The sequence below is a fragment of the Lepidothrix coronata genome, unplaced genomic scaffold (assembly GCF_001604755.1).
Source record: "Lepidothrix coronata isolate B3197 unplaced genomic scaffold, Lepidothrix_coronata-1.0 Scaffold102, whole genome shotgun sequence".
NCBI classification, from domain to species: Eukaryota; Metazoa; Chordata; class Aves; order Passeriformes; family Pipridae; genus Lepidothrix; species Lepidothrix coronata.
The window spans coordinates 2658345-2677129 of NW_016690282.1; the positions used below are offsets into that span (position 1 = coordinate 2658345).

Sequence of the window (18785 nt, forward strand, 5' to 3'; positions counted from 1 at the left end):
TGTGAAAACATACCAGGTGCATAAAGAACACACACATACATCTAAATCGTTTCTGTGGTAGGCTTTACATGCTGATGCAGTGAGTTAAATTCCTTCTCTATTTGTAATAAAAGGACAGAACAGATGGTGAAGCCTCCATTTGGAACAGATGAGTCCATTTAAATATCCCTACACTATCAGAAAATTATTCACCATAGTAGTGGTTTTGCTTCACAGAAATATATTGGTTTGAATTAAACAGACTAACTAGAAAAAGAGTTGCACAAGTTGTGGTTGGGTCATCCATATTTCTATATTCCTTTGTATGTTTGCGGGAATCCCACTAATTTTTGCGAATTTTTGTTTCAGTCCTTGCAAAGCATCTCTAGTCTGTGAAAAGCTTCAAAAGAATAGCCTAACAGAATATGGATATGGATACAAGATTTTGGCAGAATAGGTTTGTTTCATGGTTCTCCACTTGCCAGAATTGCAAATAGAAAGGCTGGGTCTGCTCACTGCTGTTCCCAGCCCCGCAAAAACATGAGACAGAGATAAGTTTCATGGATTTGTCCTGAAACCTGAAAGCTTACATTACACACAACTGAACTTGTTGATGTCAATTCTGTTTGCTGTTACACCACAAAATATTATCTTTTGTTCTGCTGAGAGATGACCACCTCATATAGTTACCTTCTTTCTACTACAGTTTTGCTTTTTCCTTTCTGCCATTTTAATGCTGATAGGGAGAAATGTGGCACAACCACATAACAGTAGAATAACCCAGAAATGTATGGTGGGTAATATCTAAAATGCAATTATGTTAAAAAAAGTGTCATAAGGATTTAATTTATATCGTCTTAACTTACTGTTCCAAATGGTTTATAGGGATACCACATGCCAGCATATCACATAAGTCTTCCACTGAAAACAAAAATAACTGAATGTCTGCAGTCCTTCACATAGATTGCCTGTGTTTATTCTTGTATTAATACATACCTACCAGGCCATGCATGATCCCATAATCCTGCCCATGATTTTAGTCTCCTCACAATTGCAACTCACCTGTAGTTATAAAAACTTTTTTTTTAGAAAGAAAAGCAGAAGATAAATAGTGTGTGGGAGATTGACAAGTGATCATAAGAAGTGGAATGTTTTTTTTTTAAGTATGTGGAACAAGAGGTCACTGAGTGAAACAGTGCAGCCTCTGAGAAGTAGGAAATTACGTTATTGACAGAATCAGCACCCTTTACTATAATTTCTTGATTGAATTCATTGTTTGCCTCAGTAATCTAGGAGAGATTGGAGCTGTGAATTTCTCAAGGAAGATGAAACTGGAGCTTGTTTGATGCGTTCACTGAATTGAAATAATTGACACTGAATGCAACACTGTGGCTAAGGAGGATTCAGAAAACTAAAAGGCAGGGGCAACAGGGGGCACAGAAAAGAGAGGCAATATCTCTAAGCAAAACACTCATGAAAGACAGTGGGCCAGAAATGGGAAGACATAGAAATTCAGGTGCCTAGAGCTGTACTTAAGAAGAGTAAAAGGACCCCCAAACCCCTGAAACTTTAATGAGCTAAACAGAGCTGGATCAGGGAGAAGCTCTGAGACAGACTTTGCTTTTGCTCTTGGGAGAGTGTTTGCTACAGATCTAGGATACCATCCTAAGAAAAGAGATTTTTATGTGAGCCTCTTCAGCCAGACCTAACCCTGGCAGATTTGATGCAGAAGCACCCCTCAAAGTCAGAATTCTTCCACTACTTCCTCCTAGTTTCTGAAGGAAATAATTGCTGTTTCACTCATATCTTTCTCTGTCTGAGCCACTCTGGACAACATATATGTTGGGGGAGTCTCAGAAGGCAGATATATTAAAAGCAAAGGTGTGTTTATTCCTTCTCTGCTAGTTCTTTAAACCCAATAAGCATGTGTAGTCTCCTATTCCTGTGTGCCCAAGCCAAATCTCCTGACAGCCAATACAGATTTTCAAGGAAAGATTTTGTTTGTTTTTTATTCTTCTTCCTCATTTGCACAGGCAGATAATCCAAGTCATGCTTTAGTCCATGATAATGTAATTGTAGGACAACCAGACCAAACTCAAAGTCATTAAGTGACAATTTAATTAGTGTTTAAAATGTTCTTAGTTAGAACCATTCTTTATTTGTGATAACACTCTCTTCCTCAAGCCATTTTAATCACGGTTCCTTCTGTACCACAAAAGTAACCAAGTTTTTTCTGTACTTCACTGGCCAACACTCAGTAAGCTGCTTAATCAAATACTCTTTTTATATATCATCCACTCCATGTTGCTTGTCTGCACTGAGTTTAACTCTTACAGATTCCTTATACTTTAGTTAAAGCACACTTTTCGTGCTATACAACCTATATTATCTTTCACTGACTAAACTGTGCTTTTGAAAGTATTGCCTGAGCCACACTATGTTTTTTCTCTTTAAAGGTGTTAAACTGACAAGTCCAGAATTGCACTGTGTGGTTTGATGTTCATTTCTGGAGTAACAGTCATCTTAGTCCTCAGAAAAGTACATTGTCAAAGAAATTCTGAACATAAAAGCTTTTAGTACTTTGTCTGCCTTATACTTTCCATCATAGTGAAGAACAGCTTTTAAAAGCAGTTTCTGGTGACTATTAAGACTTCAGGCCACTTCTTCAGTTGGTGTGAATCACCCCTGGCTTCTCTGGCTTTAGTGCAGCAGAGCCAACTTCCACCAGCTGAGAATGGACTCCATGCCTGTTAAATGGAGCTTTAGGATGAATATGTGACTGCAATTTGGGTGCTAGGGGAACATTTCCAAAAGCTTTGACCCCAGGGATTTCAGAATCCTAGACTACAGAAGCACATCCTAAGGATTTGAGGCTCATCTGAAATGCACTGGCTCAGTGCATCTACCAGATACCGTAAGGAGGTGTTTCAACAGCTTGAGCTGAAGATTCATACTCCCACACTGAGAAATGTGACGTTACCAGACTTGTGGATTGAGAACAGAAGGGAATGGCTAGCACCTAACAATTACTAGGATACATGTATACCATGCCTTATTACTCCCATGTTTGTAATGACTGGAACAATGCTAGAATGAACCTCTTTCCTTCATTGTTTCCCTGAAAAAAAGGACACGTGGAAGTCGAATTGGAAGTTGGAAGTGTATGTTATATCATTTTTGCATAATATTTAACAATTTTGAATGATAAAAGATAAGCATAGAGTAGACTTTATATGAAGTAAGTCTGGATCAAATCTTCTGCTTCTTCGTGATAGTACTGTGCATCTTCAGTGCAGAAAATAAATGACTAATGAAGCAATGCAAAATGGGATGGTGGTAGACATGGAACTGCCTGTGGTCCAGTTCCAGAAGCCTGATAACAGCTTTCAGCTGAGCTCTACAGGCTTCTGCTCATGACATTATGATAATTGTTCTCATATATATTGATTGCTTGAGAGTGGAGATTTTTTTCATGTTGTCTCAGTGAATGAAGAAGTCAGAAAACTCATGGTTTATAGAACCTTTAAATATCCACCACAGGAGCCTGACCAAGCTTAGCCATGCCCTTTCTAAATGCCATTGCAATATTCCTGTCTCCCATTACATAAAACATTAGTCATATTTGGTATAGGAACTGGTATCATTAAGCTTGGTTGAAAGGACAGGAGCAAACAGATGAAAAATGCATTTCAATGATTAAAAAAACATGTCCAACACCAATGTCAAGTCAAAAAGTAGCACTTTCTTCATCTACTCAGGTTCACACTATACCAGTTTTTTGATTAGCTTTTTCTTAGAATTTTAGAGTTTTAGAGTTGTACTCGATGATCCTTGTGGATCCCTTCCAACTCAGAATATTCTGTAGTTCTGTGATTTTTTCCTTTAAGACACTGTGACTTTATTCAGTAAATATTGTTATTAGTGCAAAGCATGCTGATACACATAAGCTTTACAAAATGCAAAGATGCATTTGAAGTACAAGTATCATGTACACTGTACAGGTAGCAGTTTAGGAAGTGCCAGCATATGGTTGCTTTTAGGCTCAACAGGAAATGTTAGTCTGTTTGTGTCAAAGGTGGGTAGCTAAACTGATAGTTCTCCTTTTGATAACTACATCCTTACCTTTGTTGACCATAATCTGTTGCTTGCACTTAAAATAAACTAGCTTAAAGCTGACTACCCTCAAAGAATAGCCTCCTTTCCAGTCTTTCTTATGCACTTTCTAAAGCATGTGACGTACTGAGGACTTGTTTACAGCACCCTTGATATTTCTAATATGAGTGTCAATATGTATTGGATTGTGAAAATGGTGCCTCTAGTTTGAGAGGCCTATCCATGTAGTAATGGCATTGCTGTGGCTGAATTAAGTCTGCTGTTCATTGCATTCTCTGAGGTACATCCTCTACTCCTTAGCAATTGAATCTATCATCCCCTGTGATAGCTGTCTTTTTTCAAAAAACACCACCTGACTCTTTGAAACACTGAAAACATTCATCTCTTAAGAAACCTGTGATAAAAAAAAAAATTCAAGCAGGGTCTAGTTTCCATAGTATTGGAGTAGATAAAATGTATCTCTTTTAGCTGATTAAATTATCCCAGTTTTGGGGGTTTTACTGGTCTGACCTGAGTTCAGAATGTAAAGTTCTCCATCTAATGTACATAAATCAGGCATATAGATGTAACACTCCAATGTAATTATATAAAAAATCATTCTGCAGTGTGTTATTTTTAGCTCGATCAAGACAGTTCTTTAGGTGAACATACATACCTTGATCAGTAATTATGTTGTCCAGCACTCTCAAATGCCCCCTCTTTATTGTAGTGGGACAATCATTAGCAGATTAAATTTAGATGAAAGACTTGCACATAAAAGCTTAATAGAGGCATCCAGGTGCCTAAACTGAGAACAAAACCTTCTGTTATGTGAAAGGAGAACCCCAGACAAATGCATAGCAATAGTAAAACCAGTACTTTTTTTTTGAAGTGCAAGTTCACTTTCCAGTTTCTCATTGTGCTCATAAAAGTGGTTGTGTAAAGACAGTTCCTTTTTGTAGAGACAAAGACAGAGGTTTTAGCCATAGTCCCAAAGCAAAGAAAGAGGCATCACAGTTGGACTCCATCTTTGGACTCATTTAATAAGTAGCTTGGTGCCTGTCACAGAAAGTAGCAGAGTAACTAAGATGTCTTTCCACACCCTTGTGTAAAAGCTGTTCCCACTAAGTGAATGCCAACAAAACCAGTTGAATTTCAAAACACTCAGGTACTATTTTCTACAGAAATCAACTTCTGGAAAGCTCCTTTCTATCTACTTGTCCTCCAGCCTGTACTCTCCATTCAGGAATAGTCCCATTCAGGACTTTTCATTGAAGGAGCTTTCTCTGAATAGCATCCCATCCCCAGGATACTTGGCCACAGACTCCATTTTTGTTGTCATGTGTGACACTGCTGAGGATACATTCTCTCATTTTCAGCTCATTAATCAGAATGCTAAACACTATCAGTCCCAGTATCAACTCATGTGGGACGCCCCTTGTAACTGACCACCATCTGAATGTTTTATTGCTGAACACATCCCTTTGAGCTTGGCAGGCCAACTTTGCAGACACTTGGTAGTCCACTTATCCAATCTCTATGTCAGTTTTGTTACAGGAGCGTGATAAACAGCTCCTTAGGCAAACCCTGTGTTTCTGTTCTGAACCTAATCCTTCGAAAAGGATTTACTAGAAAAGAAATGGTTGTGGAGGAAAGATTGTGTCTCCTGCTTTTTTGAAAATGCTATAGTTAATTTCCAGGCTTGTTCATTCAATGCTACTGCTTTCGTTCCCCTAATCCATTTCTTATAATGTTCTTTTCCTCCTGAATCTCATGCAGTAAATAAACTGCCAATTAAGGGAGGAAAGTGGGGGGGTAAGTTTTCTGGTCGTTTCTGAATACAAAACCCCAAACCTCTTTGTCATCCAAACAGAAAGAAATACCTGGGAGGCTGTTTAGCCCCTGAGCCACATTTCCTTCTTTGTTACCAGGGCACTGAGTGAACACCAAACCCAGAAAAGCTATGACGGGTTCTTACTTATTGTGCTCACAATTAGTCTTGTGGGCTACTGTTAATGTTAGAAACTGCTTTTAAAAAACTGTTCTCCACTATGATGGAAAGTATAAGGCAGACACTGTCAATATTAGAGGCCAGTCAAAATAATTAGCACCTGTGCAGAGTTCGTTTTCTTCTTCACATAGTCCAAAGTGGAAACCTTGTAAAATTTTTCAAATTTTGACCCCTATTAAATATGATGCCTTTGAAAGGATCAAAACCAAAAAAAACCCACATAATTTAAAGCAATGGTGTCTGTTACCTTTCACTTTTTGCTGCTTTTTGAGGAAGAAAAAAAAATAGATAAGCATCATGGATAAGGTCCAGATCTGATATAAATGCCTGACGCTTGCATTAAATAGACTTAAGGTGATTTACAAGAGCTGAGGATAATGAAAAAGGGGTTTTTTTCTTTTATAGGTGGGTGGTTCTTTGGTGGAGAGTCCAAGATAGATTACTTTTGGAAGACGTCCTTGGGAGGGCAAATAATCGGCAAATTTCAGCAAACCTCCTCAGTTTTTATCCATAAAAACAAGCTTTGTGTGAACCCTTTTTCCAAACGCTCCTGCACACACAAATGCAATGACTGGACCTCCTACGTAGTAACCCTGTACAGGCTGTATTATTCTGTGATTCCTCTTAAGGACAGCTCCTCTTAAGTCCAGTTCCTCTGGCTTTATGTAGAGTTGTGAAACTCATTCAACAGTCTGTGTTTTGAGGCACTGACATGTAGAATTGCATATTCAGGAAGAATTAAGAGGTGCATGACAATCCATCCAGGATGGATAATCAGATGAACATGAACTCTAGGTTTAATGTGTTTGACAAAATACTGTGTGTGATCATTGGATATGTAAACAGGGTCATTTCAAGTATGAATACAGGAGATGCATTTGTTTGTATTGGGTGTAGACCTTTGATTCCTGTCATATCTGATGTCTGCATTGCCAGATCACTTAGCTCCCTAGTTCATTCTTCACTCTTAGCTTCTTGATTATCCACAGGGCACAGAAGTGAGTTGGTACCCTGTCTTTCTCAGGGACCAAACTGTCCTTTTTAAATAAATAAATAAATAAATAAATTTAATGCAATTTGTTGGTAGTTCACTCCAGGAAGTATTTCTGGAAGGTAGTATGGACAAGACTATGCTCTGTTTGGCACCTCTTTCTAGTCCTTACATGCAGCATCAGAAGATTCATATTCCCACATGCCCTGATGACATTCTCCAGTGCACACAACATAGACTCTCAGTTCCTTGCTAAAAACTCTCCAATGTAGGAAATTGTGACATGGATCTCTCATAATGTAGCAGATACTGAGAAATACAAACAAAATAATTGTTATGTCTAAAAACTGAAGGAACGCAAATGAGACCCTCAGAGAAAAGTGTTATGTAGTATGAGACAAGTACTACCTATCATGAACGTGGCCAGCCTGCTCAGTAAAGAGCTAGACCCTGAGCAGTGTGTGTAGAGCCACTCTGTAGTTGTGCACATACAACTGCGTGTATGGTGATCTGGGTGCTAGGGATCACTTCTTGGAGTGGATATGTTTTAAAATGTAGGTTTAGCTACTTCTCCAAGTCTAATCTCCACAGGTCAAAAATGAGTACTTAAGAATTTGCGAAATTCAGGGATAATACTGGAAAATTTCCCATAAAGTTGGGGAAAAGGGCTCCAGGAGCTTATCTGGGAGCAAGTCAAAGGATAGCTTGATCTTAGCTTATTAGGATCTGCAGGAGAAAATAACATTTCTTAACAGAGGGCTTGCCAATTTAGCAAAGGTTCAACAAGATCAAGTGACTGGAAGTTCAAAGAGATGTCCAGATTAAATAAGGGTAGTATCCTTCATCAGGGTTCCAATTATGCATTGGAATAATTTATCAAAGTTTGTGATAGATTATCCATTATTGTAAATTTTTAAATCAAGACTGAATGTTTCTCTAAAAGTTATGCTCTAATAGAGCACAATTTGATTTTGCAAAATCCTATGGCCTCTTTTATGCAAGAGCTAAAAATTATCCTTTCTGACTGTATCATTTTAATAAGTGTTTAATTAGGACTTTGTTTTCCTCTCAACTGAAGCCACCTAAGCTCCCAGGCAAATGAAATCACACATAATCTGCATGTAACAACTCATTGCAATTTTAATATTGAAGAGAGGAAAAGTTCATTGAAACTTTGTAGAAGTTTTCCACATTCCCTCCCGTATCACTTTTCTTTCTAAATCTCTCATTTCAAAATGCTTTATAATAAGATATATACCTGACCATCTTTTTGCTAGTGTCAGTTTTTGGCACTTCCATCTTGACTTTCAGACATATGCAGAGATGCAGACTGAGTAGCTGTTGGGTGATACTTTTGCATGGCAGTGATGTGAGATGTCTTTGAGACAGCTCTCCTCTGCTTTATTTAGATTGGTCATTGCCATTGTGCTTTTGCATGTAGAGGCTGAGACCTCCTTCCTCTCTCCCTTTGCTGATTTGAAGTTAGAATGTGTTATCTGAGATTTAAAAGTTCTCAGCAAAAACTTTCCCAGTCTTTTGAATTTCAAGAGATTCTAATGATATGCCTCTCATAGGGTTTTTTCTCTTCTTGCAAGCCATCTCTCTAATTTACCAGCTGAGAAGTCCCTGGATTATTTCCTTTTTGCCTCTAAAATGTAATCTCAGTACCTTATGTGCTCACAAGGGTCATGGAGTGCAAAGGCTATAAGAAAACTGAGGAGCTTTTTAAAAACCGTATAAGGAGCTTCTTCACAGGTGTTTTTCATCTCCAACAACTCTGCACAGGGTTCAGGAAATGCAGAGTGTTTTGAGAAAGGTGATTATCCTTACTGGTTTTCTTGATATCCAAAGCAAGTACAGCAGCTGGGAAAAACCCCAGCTTCTCTTTCTGATTTTTTTAATATTTGTCTTTTTGCCAGTCACATTATTTTCCATTATAGGATTTAGGCAAACATTTTCAGCAATTTGGGCTGGAAAGTCTGTGATTTCATACCGCTTGGGATCTGTGTAAGAAAAGACCAATTTCTTCAGGACTAGGGATGGTTTTTCTTTGCTGACCTCTGAAAGGCCTGTGGAATTGTTACTTCACAAGACTCTGGAATATAGAAGTGGAGAGCATTACTTAGCAGGATGGCCTTTAAGTAGCAGAGGTTTTCCTTCTTAGACTTGCTAAAAGCCTTATGGCTCATCATTCTTCCCCTGTAGACCATATAGGCTCCGGAATCAAGGAAATTCTTCTTGTAGCAGCTTTGGGGCTTTAAGAAATTCCCCCAGAAATTAAAGTTATTAAAGAGAAAATACAAAGTTTGTGTATCTTTTTCCAAATTACTCAGGAAGAAAAGCATGTAAACAGTAAAGAAACAGTTAGAAACTAGGAAATTCTGAGCTACAGTCAGCAGCTCTGTAATAAGAAGTTAGAATCATGCTTAAGTATAACATCTTAATTTTGCCTAAGGAGAAACAGCATACTTCAGAAGAGGAGAATGAAGAAAATAAAAGTATTGCATTTCATTAAATGGTCATCAGGAATTGTAAAGAAAATGTTTATAATGCTTCAGGAGGAACCAGCCTCCCAACAGGGTGACTGCACTACATTTCAAAATGCACTCTATGACAGCTTCATTTTTAATACAAGTGCAGAGAAAACGAGGGCTATTGCGTCCTCTCGCCATGCCTAGAGGGACACAGACTTTCTGTTTCAAAACTGCTTCTCAGCCCTGTCTAGTTTTCTTAGAGAAAAGTTCAAATGTGGAATCATGATCATTTATTCTCATTTAATTCACAATTTATTCACAATTAATACATTGTGCATCCCTGGAAGTTTTTATTAGTTTAGTTTTTTTACATTGTGAAAAGGTTTTTTTAGAGAAAAAGGCTGGTTCATGTAAGTTCATAGTTAAATAATGTTTCAGGATACTCCAAAAATGTGCTAGAATGACAGTCCTTTGGTCATATCATGTTAAAAGCTGTAGACATAAGTTATGGTTTTATTACACTAATGATATGGCTAGTCAAATTATGAGCAACAGTCAGATAGATGGTTTATAAATCAAGTGAAATAAGTGCAGTGAATTTCAGACTTAAAATGATTTTAAATTGTGTGCAGTGGCTTGTTGTGGAATTATAGCTTTAATTTAATTTTTTAATCCCCAACAACCATATAATTGTGTTTTTCTATTTGCTGTTGATACTACGTGTGGAGAGCAGCAGCCACAGTCAGTGGTGTGGGGATGCGGCTCAGTGGATTCTAAATGCAGTCCTTAACAAAAGTGGTCACTAGGGCCCTGATCCAACAAAGACATAGCACATTCCTAGCATTACACATTGTGACCATTTCCATTGATTTCAGATACAGTAAATCAGAATTAAAAGAAGATGTGTTAAGTATTTGCTAGAGTACTAAGCAGTCAACACCATCATGGAGCTTCTCCTGGGACAGCAGAGCTACAAGCCTCTTCCATAGTGCCTAAAACTGAACTCAGATTTTTGATGCCAAATCTGTTTCACAAAACATGGTAGCTTACTGCCTTAGATCTCTGGGTTAGTTATTTATGGCAGCAAATCTCCATAATGTCAGCCATGCTTAACATTATTTCTTACAGCATCTAAGACTCTGTGTTTTGGTGTATGGTCTTTGGTATGCTGCTTAGCTATTGTAAAATCCCACTCATTTTTTTAAAACTCACTATTGCTTTATGATATATTTTGAAGTTTGTCTTCCTATCTCTTTTAGATACTGCAGTGGTATCTACTTGCTATTTGTCTAGATGGTTCACTGTTGCAGGCTTAATTCCAGGAAGAATTTTTAAAAACCTGACAAGCACAGGCTTTGAAGTACTGCTCACATAAAATGGCATTGCCTCAACAGCTCACAAAAGCATCCTGTTCCACCCAAAAGGAACAGGCAAGATAGTGCTGGCAGAAAATGATCTCTTAGTAGTTATATTTTCTTCCCCTACAGCACTGAGTATTTTTTCAGCCACCCTAAGAGGCCCATTGTAATAAATTGATTGAGTTTGAAAGCTTGTCCAGTTTCACTATAAATTCTGTAAGTGATTCTGTTCCGTCTTAAAATGTTGTTTATTACTTCTAGCTCTACTATATGTTCCTCTGAATTTCAGGAAAAGCCATAGTCTGTGTTCCCGAAGCAAGAGGTGGAGATGCTTGATAGCATTCCAAAGGAAATTGCAGATGTTTCTGCAGACTTTCAATTTACTATTCAGGAAAATTAAATGAAATATTTTGTTTTGGAGCAGATTAAAAAAAAACCCAAAAGCCAAAACCAACCAATGAAACAAACAAACAAACCCCACCAGATTATTTTCCTGTGATGACTTGAAGCATCAACTGAAACCATTGCTTAGTGAAAACATTGAAAGGACAAAAGAATTCTTTTAGATTGAATCAAAAAATGGGAAAAGAACAAAAAAGTCAGGTGACTCCCAGAGTTGGGTTAGACCTAGAATGAAACATTTACTTTCCTTTTCAGGCTTTGTAACAATTTTCAATAAGATTTTTAATTTGTATCAATTTTGAGGTGAAAATTATTTTAGAGTAAGTTGGGTTTTAAAATGTACCAAAAAAAATTCCAGTGTTTCTTAACTGGAATAATTTAGTCCAAATATGTTAATTCAGATTTTTTGGCCAGTTTTATCCAACCTATTCACCAAATTACTTTTTTCGGTTTTTTGGAGGAAGTTTTTTTGTTTTGCTTTTTGGAGGGAGTTTTTTTGTTTTGCTTTTGGAGCTGGGTTTTTTGCATATGTCCTCAAATCACATTTTTGAGAAACTGCTTTGTTTGTTTGTTTACTTTCTTGTTTGTTTGCCTGTTTGAGCAATTCATAATCTGTCAGATTTTGGTAGTTCAAGCAAAATCTCATCAGGCTGGAGGAGAAAAATGCCATTCAAGTAAAAACTATACTAGAATGTGGTCCACAGATTTAGTAATAAAGCATTCTTTTTCTAAGAGGTCTTTGAGATATTTGCATCTCTGGATATGTCTCAACTATTTCCTCAGGACAACAAAAATAGGGTGTTTTGTGGCTGATCATAATTTGTTTAATGCTCATGAGATGTTTGGGTTGCAGCTTTCCTCTTTTTGTTTATTTGCTGCCAAGCTTTTCCTTTGTTTTTCTCAGGTAGGTCAGGGCAGAAAGATGCTGCACTTCTCAAAAGATCAGAAGTCCCACTGCCTGGGGCCAGATGTTAATAAAATATTCCTTTGATTTCTTTTTTTTCCTCCAGTCTCATCCTCCCCTAGCACAGCAGATGAGAGTGAGTCCCTTTTCCCCTTACATTTAGCTGTATGTCATCTTGAATTTAGTCTGAGATTTCAGTCAATTTGACTCTGAGGGAAGGGGCTCCTGAGGCAAATATTTCCCTTTCTTTATTTCAAACACTTGTCTGCAAATTAATTGTGCAGATTGGAGTTAGTTCATTTCCCATGTTTGCATTGGCAACACAACAATATGAAAGTAAACCTGAATTTCACTGCTCTGAAAAAAGCATAATTTTTTCTTCTGCATGAACTATTTAAAAGTTCCCAAAACACATGCTTTTGCGCTAAATAACACTAACTAGGTGATAGTATTAAATTCTCCTCTTAGTAGAAATCTCTTATTCTCATTAATACTAATGATAAATATTTAAACTTGCTATAAGTATTCTCCAATAGTTATTTTTATAGCACCAGTAAGTTAGAACCCTAAACGGAAACTGTACAAAGGTGTTAAACCCAAGCTTGTAGGTGAATTAAAATAGAAATCATGTTGAAATTAATTTTGATGGTGGAACATTAAAAGCTTGTGAATATTTTCAATAGCCATGATGGCATCATAATTTAGTACATCCTTTCTCACATATATTCCAGTTTTTCCACCCCATCTACCTCTTTTATTCTCAGCTGCTACCATGATAGCACCTCAGGACAGCATAATCTTGTTAGCTGCAATGCCATAATCTGCTGCTAATGTAAGAGTGGAAGGCAAAAAAAAAAAGAATCTGTGTGTACTACGCGTATTAAAACATTTCCCCTTCTCCTCCTTAGACTGGAGGCTTAGAGAAATTAAGAAAAATTGTTTTTTTATCTATAAATTATAAAAACTATTCTATTACAGTTAAGTGAATCTTACCATTATTCTTCGTTTTTCTTAATAAAGAACCTTCTCCATTGCATTTCACTACAGTTCTTGCCAGCTGGAAAAATCCTCTGCCCAAGAGATTTCCGACCCAGTTTATTGCTGCAGCACAAGGAACCTGCTTGACATTGATCTAGAATTTCAGACAATGCATAATGCCTTTTTTAGAAGCTAATGCATGCACACTACATGCTCCAAATAGGTTTCTGTTATGCTGGAGAGAAGACAAACACACTGGTGTAAATAAATTGTAGCATGTCGTGACAATACTTCCCTTTCCAATCCAACAGCTGGAAGCAGAAAGATTGACTGAAGATGAAAGGGGATCCCTCCAGTACAGGTTCCAGCATTCTTGGGAACCAGATGGACTGAAATGGAAAACGGAACTAAAACAGGCCACAAAATTCACTGCCAGAAGAGGTTTTCTTTTTATCCATGACAGTGCCAGGTTTTACTAGAAAGAAGTTTGCCATGTCATAGAAACTAAAGATAGGAATGAACTGGAATCACCTTTGTTCTCTCCCAACCAGTGCAGGATTGTTCCACGTATATTTTCTAACTTTGTGTAGTCTGATTTGTAAAGACTTGTGAAGTAAAGCATTTATCTGCCATTTTTAGGTTATTTCACCCCAGTGGTTTTAGGAGAATTTTTCTTAAGCTTTCAGACTACATTTCCTTTCTTTTTCCCATTACTTTTAGTTTTATCATCTTGGACTCCCTCAGGCAGCTTTTCCCAGTGCCTGCTTTTTGTCATTTCATATTCTTCTGTGTATCTGCTATGTTTCTCTGCAGTTGCCATGATATTTTTTTGTAAGACCTCTTGTTAAATGTCATTTGCAGATGTCATTACTGTTCTGTTTACTTCCTTCTTCCACTAATGAAGATGTGAAATAACACAGAACCCATCATTGCCCTTACTAGGTGGTTTCTGTCAGCCTGAGAGGCTGCTGTTAATCGGTACTCTTCCTTTGTGGTCCTTCAGTTTGCATTCATTCCCTATGACAGTGCTCTTATCTAAGTCTTTCTGAATTAATTTTTCAAGCAGATTTTTCTGAGACACTGTAGGAAAGGTTTTGCTGATATTTCAATCCAGCTTCATTGCTTCTGCTGTTTTCCCTTGTACACTAGGGATTTTGGCCAGACAAAAAGCAAATGAGGAATAACAATGCATGCTGAGGTACCTCTTTTCCCATTTACAGTGTAACTTTCTGATCTGAGGGTCCTGTTCCATGAACACTTGCTGCATTAATCACAGGCCCTCTCAAAGGCTAGGTTGTAACCAGCACTGATGATTCCTCAGAAAAGTTTCAAGGATTGCAATCAGATGTGTCAGGTGATTAACTTCTTACTAGGTGGAGTAAGGCCTGCAATTTCACCTTTGCAGTATATATATATATATATATATATATATATGCAGTAAGTATTAAGGGCTAGATTTCATCTCACACACATTGAGTAAAGTGTTTTATAGTGGTGACAAAATTCTCTTTGTCTCAGCATTATCTTGATTTCAGGTCAGATAGAAATTCATTTAAACAGTGGGATTACAGAATAAGCAGATCTCGATTCTGTGTGAAGATGGCAGAAATTGAGTCATACTAGATAAATCAGGATTGTCTCTACTCTTTCCCTAGTAAACAATAACTGGACAGATTATCCTCTTGGAGCCTGTAGCTTTTCAGAATAAGGAGTGGGAAAGGTCATTTCTGAGTGTTGAGGTTCCTTCTTTTTTTTTTTTGGTAAGATATGGTCTAATTCTCTTCTGAATTATAATGAACTTTGGATGGAGCTAACCTCCATCATGTGAATCACCTGTGTTGGTACATTTTGTAAGGAATAATTCTAATGCTAATCATGTTATAATGAAGTCAAGCTTTATCAGTTAAGGAGACTACTAAAAATACAAGATCCTTCTTTTGATTCTCTTCTTTCTAGTTTCACTACTCTTTGGCCACTTTAGCCTTATTGCAAACCTATATAACCTAGCAGTTGTCTGTATGCCATCTCTGCATTTCTTCTCTGCAGCCTCAGGGGCTCAGGGAAATTTTTGCTTGGTGGCATCTTGAAACCTGAAGCTTTTTTTAGTCAACCTCCTGTGTTAGCACAGGGTAAGGACTGTAGTTTCCTCTGTTAGACCTCACTTGTTTTAACTGCGGGATCAGCACATAGACAGGATGGGCATTGACTGGCATGTGACGTGGGTTCTCTTGTTCTCTGCCTTGTGTTTTCCTTCAGGGGTTATCTTGCTGCTTCTCGATAAGTTACGGAAGATGAAATGGGAGCAGATGTGGAGACTCACAGCAGAGCGGGAGTTAATGAGCATGTTATCCACCTCACTGGCTGACCAGGTGAGTAGGACATTGCAGGACTGTGGTATAACCGCTAGTCCATGGATTGAGGAAAGAAAGAAAGGGAGAGGGGATGAGATGTGGGAAAAGGGCAGGGGAAAGATGTTGTGCCTGTAGTCACCATGTGTTGAATCATTCTGGGGAAAATGTGAAAGGGAGGAATGAAGATTTACTGGCAAGGTTTCTCTTACTCCACTGATATTTTTACCATCTCTGCTCAGATAATTCATGAGAGACAAAGTGGGGTTTTCATGCTTTAATTTTCTGTTCTTCTTTCTTTAACATAGAACTCTCCAGACACTAGAAGACCAAATATACTGTCTTTTCCCACTGGTTATTGTCTAATCAGACTTTAGTTTGAAGAGTCTCCAGACATTTCATTACTGTTTCTGGCATATGAGTCCCAGATGTCTTTGAATGTACTTCTTGCCACAACACCCCTGTAAAGACAAAAGCGCTGATGTCTCCCTGCCACAGATGGGAAACTGAGGCCAAGAGAAGAAATAGTGTGTCTATACACAGAAATGTGTAGTTACTCAATTTGTGCTTCCTGACAGCTCTCATTTTAAACCCAGAAACCCTGTTAATGTAATACTAGACCTGAACCAATAATTGTCACTCAACAGCTTGAGCAAGTGTTAGCACAATACAGTATCTTATTTAGATGTTTCTTCTGATTTTGAACTACATGTGGTTTATGACCAGTCACCACGAAGGAAGCATACTGCTTACTGTGCCCGTAGAGATGTGCACTTTGTACAGCATCTTTGCAGGTTGATCCAAAAGCTACTGAAGATCATTAAAATGATTCTTGCAACTTCACTGTGTTTTCAGTCAGGTCCTGAGTTGCTGCCTAATACTTGCAGAGGACAGAATTTTGCAGAGTGGAGAAAGGTTGTCTAACCATAATACCTTAACCACAGACTGTTCTTGTAACTTACTTCTCCAACTGAATGGCTGCTTAGAGACAGAACACTTTCAGTCCCTCATAGAATCATAGAATCAACTGGGTTGGAAAAGACCTCTGAGATCATCAAGTCCAACCCTTGATACACTACCACTGCGGTTACTAGACCATGACACTAAGTGCCACATCCAGTCTCATCTTAAAAACTTCATGCTGTAGGCTGTTCTGCAGATCTGTCCTACATGCCTTTTCCATGAAATATCTAGAGAACTTGGTTGCAACAATAAAGTGCTAGCTAGAATCCCACCTAGTAATTCACCTTGAAACAACATATCTGCCAGAATCACGTTCATCCCCTTTATTGAAAACTGATGCAGTACTTACTAACAGCAGGTATTTTGACATTTAGTGCCTATTAGTCTCTCTGGTGACTAGAGGAGGAACCACACTTCAGGCTAGCAGTACAAGATAAACGTTTGAACACTTTGCTGGAGTCCCTTAGCTCTATATGTCAAGAGAGCCTGTTCCTCTTGTCCAGAGGAACATATCGTCCCTTAGATTAATAGCACCCTCTGTGGAAACAAAATTACAAAGCAAGGTTTGCAAACTTCACCTGGCATCACCATCTGAATTTCTACCTGTGAGGGGGAGAAGGACAGTCAGCTTGGGGAGGTGTTGAGATCACCTCACTGTAGAAACAACATACCCAACTGTTTCTCTGGGTTTTTTTCTGCTAGGATATCTTCAATGCAGTCATCAAACAAAATCCCTTCCTTGTCTACCAGCTCCCATGTTTCTGGAATGTGCAGCTTTCTGATCACACCCGTTCCGAGCAGTGCTACAGAGATGTGTCTGACCTGAAGGTAGGTTTCACAGGAGGTTGGGTGGGTGGTATCATTTGGGACAGAGAATGCAAGACTCCACAGTCTGAGAAGGATGGAGTGCCTTAAGTAGGGGGGAAATGAACACATACAGTTCATAGGGACACCCAAGCAGGGGAAGGAAATGTGACTTTGACTTTGTGCATTTTGACTAATAGAAAAGTCAAAGATGGATGCTGTTTTGGGGTTTTGCAAGGTGTTAAAGGAGTACTTCACCTTTTTAAATTCTGTATCTGTCACGCCACTGCCCCTTACTGCTGAGTTCGTATTGCTCTCCCAGTTCTTAGCTCTTCCTAGAAAAAGAATACAAACATCATTTAATAGAGTGAAATTCACAGAGAGGGTTGGGTGGACCCTAGTTAGAAATACATTAGCAGAAATGTAAAGACCTTGCACGCTTCATATTTAGCCTTTGTATACACTTAACCCAGTCACGTTGACACTCATTTTCCAGGAATTGCCCTGAAAAAAAGCCTGACTAGAAACCTATTAATTTAATAAAATGAAGCTATAGTGTCAGTTTAATAGCACGTTTTTCTCTATTAACAAGTAGAATATAAAAGCAGGATGGATTTCAACAGATATGGGTAAATGAACATCAGTTGTGCTGTGGTCATTTTGAAAGACCGGCCTCAAATGTAGCATGCAGAGTTCAGAACTGAAGCTTAATTGAGCTTTTTCCATGTGTTGAAATCTATTGCTATGCAGCAATAGATTCCTTCAGAGCAGACACTCGTGGCATCAGAACATTAGTAAACAATAGGTAGTTTTTGGTGATTCATTTTAAAATTCAGTTAAAGTTCGCATACTTAATTTATGTTTTGAGAATGCTGTGGGAAATGAAGTTAAAAAAAAAAAGAGAGAGAAAGAAAAACACAAAACCATGGAAGAGGTTGCAAGGGATGTTTGGAGACCACCCAAACCCCACTCAGAGCAGGACCAACTTAATTGAGGTTGCTCAGTGCCTTGTGCGGTTGAGTGTCAACTCTCCAAACACTGAGATTCCACAAGCTCCCTGGCCCCATGTTCCAGAGTTTGACCACCCTCATGCTACAATATATTTCCTAAATCTAACCAAGTTTTCCTTTGGAGCAGTTTGTAGAGTAGCAGCGGGAATGTTCAATATGAACACCAGATACTGGATGAATATAGAAAATCAATCGCTCTCAACACACTGATTTCAAAAGCTGTGCTTCCAAGAGACAGAAGTTCTACTACATGGGTTAACTGACCATCAGAACTGGCCAGCATTCCTTGAATTTCATACATAAAGTATTCACAACTGATTATTCAGGTGTGATCCATAGACAACAGCTTTTAAAGTTAAATCAGTAGACTGGTTTATGATCTGTGTTTAGGACAGGACCAGCAAGGCACTTAAAAGCATCATGCTTTTATGCCTTATAACAAAATTCTTAGTAAATTTTAGTTCTTTGTTC

General features: G+C 38.1%; 1 protein-coding gene across 3 annotated transcripts in view; it reads left to right on the top strand.

Annotated features, from left to right (window-relative positions):
* LARGE1 (LARGE xylosyl- and glucuronyltransferase 1) overlaps nt 1-18785 on the top strand; it is a 282849-nt gene that overhangs the window by 214032 nt on the left and 50032 nt on the right. For all 3 annotated transcript variants that reach the window (XM_017823441.1, XM_017823442.1, XM_017823440.1), the window contains 2 exons: nt 15446-15558; nt 17203-17328. In XM_017823441.1, coding sequence (XP_017678930.1) covers nt 15446-15558; nt 17203-17328 — 239 coding nt within the window. The remainder of the gene's footprint in view (nt 1-15445; nt 15559-17202; nt 17329-18785) is intronic.